Source organism: Neoarius graeffei, chromosome 5 (genome assembly GCF_027579695.1).
Source record: "Neoarius graeffei isolate fNeoGra1 chromosome 5, fNeoGra1.pri, whole genome shotgun sequence".
Taxonomy (NCBI): domain Eukaryota; kingdom Metazoa; phylum Chordata; class Actinopteri; order Siluriformes; family Ariidae; genus Neoarius; species Neoarius graeffei.
In genome coordinates, this window is record NC_083573.1 from 38,230,240 (window position 1) to 38,238,137 (window position 7,898).

Sequence of the window (7,898 nt, forward strand, 5' to 3'; positions counted from 1 at the left end):
CAGGTGGTCCTATTGTGGTCTCATTACACTGGGGGAGTAGTGGGGGGTTGACATATATGCATAGCAACAGATGGGCAGCAGTGAGTATTACTGTATTTGTCCTATTCCATGGCCTAATAGTTAGAGAAGCAGCTTTGGGACCAAAAGGTTGCTGGTTCAATTCCCTGGACCAGTAGGAACTTTAAAACCCCTGGAAATGCCGGGAAACGGGAATCCGCCAGGGTCCACATATTCAATCCAGATCGTGTCTGGTCCGGTGCTGTGTAAACATTGAGAATACGCGGATACGCTGTGCTGAGCTCTAGCTGGCGTCGTCACTGGACAACGTCACTGTGACATCCACCTTCCTGATTCTCTGGCGTTGGTCATGTGACGCGACTGCTGAAAAACGGCGCGGACTTCCGCCTTGTATCACCTTTCATTAAAGAGTATAAAAGTATGAAAATACTGCAAATACTGATGCAAATACTGCCCATTGTGTAGTTATGATTGTCTTTAGGCTTGCCATCCTTCCACTTGCAAGTGGTAAGTGACGCGCATGCCCGATATGCACTAGGATCACACACACAGCGGCTCAGTCCCGAATCACTGCTCGTGCGCTTCACTCGCGCGCTCTGTGAGCTGCGCAGGGCCGGAGTGCGCACCCTCCAGAGGGCACTCGCTGTTCAGGGCGGAGTGATTTGGAGCGCAGGATGCCTGCGGAGCCGAGCATATCCGTGTATTGGCGTTGCTGCACTGTAAAAAAAAATAGTTGAGAATACTTGAAATTTCAAGGAAACCATCTGCATTAAGAATTTTATGTTTTGCCAACGATGTGCCCATGATAATCCAAACTATGATAAAACTGTTATCTTTATTAAGAATTCTTAATTAAGTCAATTTTCAATTCCTCATTCTGCCAACATAGATTTCTCTTTTTGCTGAACAGTGGCATTCACAGTAGTGCAAAAAGGCAATTGAGGTTATCACAATTTTTTTTTTTTTAGATTTTTTTGGGGCTTTTTTCACCTCTATTTGGATAGGACAGCGTAGAGACAGGAAATGAGCGGGAGAGAGAGAGAGAGACGGGGAGGGATTGGGAAATGACCTCGGGTCGGAACCGAACCCGGGTCCCTGGATTTATGGTATGGCGCCTTATCCACCTGAGCCACGACGCCCCTGAGGTTATCACAATTTATCATTAAACTATACATGCCTTTTTTCATTGTTCTACACAATTACAAAACTTCAATATTGAAATAAAGTTTTAAAAACCCACATCATGGGTATGGCGTCGTGGCTCAGGTGGATAAGGCGCCATACCATAAATCCGGGGACCCGGGTTGGATTCCGACCCGAGGTCATTTCCCGATCCCTCCCCGTCCCTCTCTCCCGCTCATTTCCTGTCTCTACACTGACCTATCCAAATGAAGGTGAAAAAAGCCCCCCAAAAAAGTCTGATAACCTCAATTGCCTTTTTGTACTACTGTGAATGCCACTGTTCAGCAAAAAGAGAAATCTATGTTGGCAGAATGAGGAATTGAAAATTGACTTAATTAAGAATTCTTAATAAAGATAACAGTTTTATCATAGTTTGGATTATCATGGGCACATCATTGGCAAAACATAAAATTCTTAATGCAGACTGTTGCCTTGAAATTTCAAGTATTCTCAACTATTCTTTTTTTACAGTGTGTGTGCATGCGAATCGTGTATTGGCGTTGCTGTGTGCACGCTAATCGTTTTAAAAACGTTAATCTGATGATCCGCTGATACGGTCTAATGTAAACCCCACCTATGTGTCAGCCCTGTGATGACCTGGTGACTTGTCCAGGGTGTACCCCACTTCTCGCCCATAGTCAGCTGGGATAGGCTCCAGCTTGCTGGTGACCTTGTACAGGATAAGCAGTTATGGATGGATGGATGGATATTTTTGTCATAGTTTATATCCATCAAAGTAAAGGGAGGTCCTACCCAGTATTAGTATAGTGACTGTAAGTTGGGGAAAATGAATATGGACACTCATCTCATTATCTCTAGCTGCTTTATCCTGTTCTACAGGGTCGCAGGCAAGCTGGAGCCTATCCCAGCTGACTACGGGCGAAAGGCAGGGTACACCCTGGACAAGTCACCAGGTCATCACAGGGCTGACACATAGACAACCATTCACACTCACATTCACACCTACGGTCAATTTAGAGTCACCAGTTAACCTAGCCTGCATGTCTTTGGACTGTGGGGGAAACCGGAGCACCCGGAGGAAACCCACGCGGACAAGGGGAGAACATGCAAACTCCGCACAGAAAGGCCCTCGCCAGCCACGGGGCTCGAACCCAGACCTTCTTGCTGTGAGGCAACAGCACTAACCACTACACCACTGTGCCACCCAATATGGACACTAACAATGCTAAAAAAAATTACTAATCAGTTAGTTAGGGCAATATTAATGGTGATACTTTTCTTTTTCGACATACTTCAAACCCGTCAAGATTCAACCATCTAGTTTTAGAGTCATACACTCATTGAACACTTTATTAGGAATACAATACTGGGTTGGGCTTCGTTCTGCTTTCAGGACAGCCTCAGTTCTTTGTGGTATGGATTCCACAAGATGTTGGGAATATTCCTTTGAGATTCTGTTCCATGTTGACATGATCGCATCATGCAATTCCTGCAAATTTTTCAGGTGCCGTTTTGTGCGGCAAATCTCCCGTTCTACAGTGGTGCTTGAAAGTTTGTGAACCCTTTAGAATTTTCTATATTTCTGAATAAACATGACCTAAAACATCATCAGATTTTCACACAAGTCCTAAAAGTAGATAAAGAGAACCCAGTTAAACAAATGAGACAAAAATATTATACTTGGTCATTTATTTATTGAGGAAAATTATCCAATATTACATATCTGTGAGTGGCAAAAGTATGTGAACCTCTAGGATTAGCAGTTAATTTGAAGGTGAAATTAGAGTCAGGTGTTTTCAATCAATTGGATGACAATCAGGTGTGAGTGGGCACCCTGTTTTATTTAAAGAAGATCAAAGTCTGATTTTCACAACACGTTTGTGGAAGTGTATCATGGCACGAACAAAGGAGATTTCTGAGGACCTCAGAAAAAGCGTTGTTGACGCTCATCAGGCTGGAAAAGGTTACAAAACCATCTCTAAAGAGTTTGGACTCCACCAATCCACAGTCAGACAGATTGTGTACAAATGGAGGAAATTCAGGACCATTGTTACCCTCCTCAGGAGTGGTCAACCAACAAAGATCACTCCAAGAGCAAGGCGTGTAATAGTCGGCAAGGTCACAAAGGACTCCAGGGTAACTTCTAAGCAACTGAAGGCCTCTCTCACATTGGCTAATGTTAATGTTCATGAGTCCACCATCAGGAGAACACTGAACAACAATGATGTGCATAGCAGGGTTGCAAGGAGAAAACCACTGCTCTCCAAAAAGAACATTGCTGCTCGTCTGCAGTTTGCTAAAGATCACGTGGACAAGCCAGAAGGCTATTGGAAAAATGTTTTGTGGATGGATGAGACCAAAATAGAACTTTTTGGTTTAAATGAGAAGCGTTATGTTTGGAGAAAGGAAAACACTGTATTCCAGCATAAGAACCTTATCCCATCTGTGAAACATGATGGTGGTAGTATCATGGTTTGGGCCTGTTTTGCTGCATCTAGGCCAGGATGGCTTGCTATCATTGATGGAACAATGAATTCTGAATTATACCAGCGAATTCTAAAGGAAAATGTCAGGACATCTGTCCATGAACTGAATCTCAAGGGAAGGTGGGTCATGCAGCAAGACAACGACCCTAAGCACACAAGTCTTTCTACCAAAGAATGGTTAAAGAAGAATAAAGTTAATGTTTTGGAATGGCCAAGTCAAAGTCCTGACCTTAATCCAATGGAAATGTTGTGGAAGTAAGGTATTAGGCAGAGACCCGTCCACCCGTAAATTTGACGGGCGATTGCCGATTTCAACGGGCAAGTATACACACAGACGGATACTGAAACGGACGATAATGCCGAAAATTTTCGCACATGAATACTCCCACATGTCATCCGATAAATCCAGTTATGTTCCGCCCACACACGGACTGGCCATCGGGAGTAGCGGGAGTTTTCCCGGTGGGCTGGTGGTTCAGTGTGGGCCGGCGGAGAAAAAAAAAAAAAAAACAGTTGCGCGCTGGCCTTTAATATGATAAGCAATGTTAACAGTTTCTTTAACAAACTGTTAACATTGCTTATTACAGTTGCGCACTGGCCTTTAATATGATAAGCAATGTTAACAGTTTGTTAAAGAAACTGTTAACATTGCTTATCATATTAAAGGCCAGCGCGCAACTGTTTTTTTTTTTTTCTCCGCTGGCCCACACTGAACCACCGGCCCACTGGGAAAACTCCCGCTACTCCCGATGGCCAGTCCGTGTGTGGTTCCGCCATCATTTACAAATCGTAAGAAACACAGTTTAATACGAAAAATACTGAAAACTTGAAATGAAAAATCAGAATATTTCATCGTTTCCGCCATTTTGGCCCGCACTGAATCTTGTAACATGCGGACTGAATAAATCGCGAATTCTGATTGGTCGAAAATTGCCAAACACCCTGCGTTGTAGTTTCCTCTTTCTTGGCGGGAGAACCGCATTTTTTTTTGCTGACTCACTCTTCTGGATCAAGATGAATCCCAACAAATGCCCCAAACTGAATGTGACAAAAACTGATTCGTTTTTCCACAAAAAGACAGAAAAGGTATGTGTGATACATTGATTAACAAGGGGGTTTCATTGGGGTATGGTAAAATAGAATACTGTTTTTTTTTTTTTTTTTATTAAATACTGTAACTAGATCAAAAGATTATATACAATTCATTGTTGTTTATTTTCTTTTCACTTTTGTTACCAAATCAAACACCATACATACATCTGATACATTCAGGAGTGAAATTGAAAAAAATACAAAGTAAAAATATGCAATATTTCTGATCAAAAATTACACGCCATTTCACCCTGAAAATGTCCTAGAATGCAGGAAATGAAGTCTAAATTTCAAAAATTTTCTGGGGGGGCATGCCCCCAGACCCCCCTAGAGGGACTTCGCGCCTGCGGCGCTCGTCTTCGCACCTGCGGCGCTTATCAGGATTATATAAAATATTATTTTTGACTGGTAAATTTCTTTTTCTGCCTAATACCCTATGTGGAAGGACTTGAAGCGAACAGTTCATGTGAGGAAAACCACCAACATCCCAGAGTTGAAGCTGTTCTGTACGGAGGAATGGGCTAAAATTCCTTCAAGCCGGTGTGCAAGACTGATCAACAGTTACCGCAAACGTTTAGTTGCAGTTATTGCTGCACAAGGGGGTCACACCAGATACTGAAAGCAAAGGTTCACATACTTTTGCCACTCACAGATATGTAATATTGGATCATTTTCCTCAATAAATAAATGACCAAATATAATATTTTTGTCTCATTTGTTTAACTGGGTTCTCTTTATCTACTTTTAGGACTTGTGTGAAAATCTGATGATGTTTTAGGTCATATTTATGCAGAAATATAGAAAATTCTAAAGGGTTCACAAACTTTCAAGCACCACTGTACTACATTCCACAGATATTCTATTCTTTGTGTGCAATCACATGACAAAACAGTGTGACGTATGCATCCGCCGCCATGTTGGATGAAAAACAAATCCAAAATGCCATCTCGTGCGAACAATAACTGTGATGCATCTCAGACTTTCAAGAAATATTATGATTCTCTGGAGTCCTCTGCCAAGTCTAGATTCAGAGGAAAAAGTTGAAATTTGTGGCTTTGACTTTGACATGTATATTAAAGCTGTCCGATTATACAGAGGATTTGGCCTCATTACCACTGATTGAATACCCTGATATTGTGAACTATCTCATTCTACAAACCTCGTGGACAACCAATGCATAAATAAAGGCTTATAAGAACCTAGATGCCTCCAATTTCTTTGTGTCTGGCTGGGTTGGTGGTCTTCTCATCAGACGACAGGGTGCTTGTTCATGCTCGTGTAAACCATTTTCAATGATCTCGAGAAACACTGCTCAAAAGTTCAGTTTAATCAGCAGAAATCATAGCTTTAATTAGCAATGAACTCTTACCGGATATAAAGTGGCCACCACACATGTAGGTGTAATTGGCTTTTTCCTCAGTTAAGTCCTTATGATGCATGTTTTGAATCACAGTGCATAGCCATCTCTGGACCATTCTTCATCTGTTTTGTCTCCGTTTTTAATTATTTTGGGAATTCTGAAGAACTGTTTCTCTTTGTCATGAGTAGCATTATTACTGCAATTATATCCCACACACAAAGTCAGCATTGTCTTTCTTCAGAGGCAGTGAAATCAAAAGAAAATCATGAAGCGTTGCAGCAGCTCACATGTGCAGCGCCACTACTGTATCTTGGCTGTTGTTCTCATCCAACATGACGGACTTCTGGTTGGAAATTAAGCATGACGTTATGTGCGCACAAAGAATAGGATTCAAATTCAGTGACTGGGAAGGCGACTGAAGAACACTGACCTCATTGGTACATTGTAACATGGTGCATTATTAGTTCAAGCACTTTGACATTGTTAAGACACAATGAAATTTCTTTTATTATGGTGTAAGTAGCCATTAGAAGATGGGTAAATTGTGGTCATGAAGGGATACACATGGTCAGCAAGTCAAATAAGCTGTGGCATTCAGGCAATTATTGATTGGTATTAATGGACCCAAAGTGTGCCAAGAAACCATTCCCCACACCGTTACACCACCTCCACCAGCCTGGACTGTTAACACATGGCTACTGGCCCTATCAACTATGTGCTGCAGCAGAAATTAAGATTCATTTTGCATAAACTCTTGTGTATGAAATTCTCCGAAGATCAGCAGTTTCTGATTTACTCAAACCAGCTCATCTGGAATGAATGGTCATGTCACGGTCATTTTTTTGTTTGATATGAAATTTAACTGAAGCTCTTGACTTCTATCTGCATGATTTTATGCATTGTGCTGCTGCTAAAGTGGCTAGTCAGTATATGTGTTTGTGTAACTAAACACGTTGTATTTTTATTGGCAGCTATTGGGCCGATAATCAGCCAGACTCAAACTCTGAAGAGTCCTGTGCACTGATAAAGGGAATGAGACTGCTAAGGGGACGCAGTTCATCCCTGAAAAGCTGGTATTCAAACCGCTGTGGGGTGAACTCACGTTACATCTGCCGGAGAGATTAAATGCAGAGAATGATCAACCATAACCATCACATACATTTGCTACATTTTCCTTCAATATCATCATTTTACTCTTTTACTTCATTCTTTCAAATGCAGTTCATAAATGGCAACAAATTCAGAATCAGTACATTAAACAATCCCATTCTGTGATGCACAATCAAATAGACATGCTGTGTATTTTTCATGACTGAGAAAATGAAACATACTGCGTATATTCATTGAGGGTGACTGTGTTTATATGACTTGCAATGCTTATAATTGCACTGATACAAAATTATTTTGCACTCATTTCTATGAAGCTTTGCTTGCACTAAAAAGTGTACTGAATGTATACTAAATATATACCTATGTAGTTGTCTTTTCAATAATATTGAAATGTTGGTGTCTTTGGTGTTTCAATTTAAAATAGAATAAAATATGATTTTTCACCATAAAATAATATTCACTTTATAAAATAATGAAAAGATTTTAAGTTGTTCAGAATAAGTTCAGAATAAATACCTCCAACACAATTCATTTCTCAAACAAGTTTCATCTCTTTAACATCCAAAATGCTCTTTGTTCTGTATCTCTAAACGAAGGCTGTGGTGTATAATCTGCCAGCAAAGCACTTCTGCATCCTGTATGCTTTTTGTGTCTGATGGGCCTTGAGCTGCGGTCAGTTCTCTCACTTC

General features: G+C 41.1%; 1 protein-coding gene across 3 annotated transcripts in view; it reads left to right on the plus strand.

The window, feature by feature from the left end:
• Positions 1-7,605, plus strand: part of LOC132886683 (CD209 antigen-like protein D) — a 28,037-nt gene extending 20,432 nt beyond the window's left edge. For 2 of the 3 annotated variants that reach the window (XM_060921628.1, XM_060921626.1), the window contains exon 10: positions 7,071-7,602. In XM_060921628.1, the coding sequence (XP_060777611.1) occupies positions 7,071-7,224 (154 nt within the window). In that variant the 3' untranslated portion in view covers positions 7,225-7,602. Of the gene's footprint in view, positions 1-7,070 lie in introns of all 3 variants that reach the window. The other variant, XM_060921629.1, reaches the window with a different exon arrangement.
• The last annotated feature ends 293 nt before the right edge of the window (positions 7,606-7,898 follow it).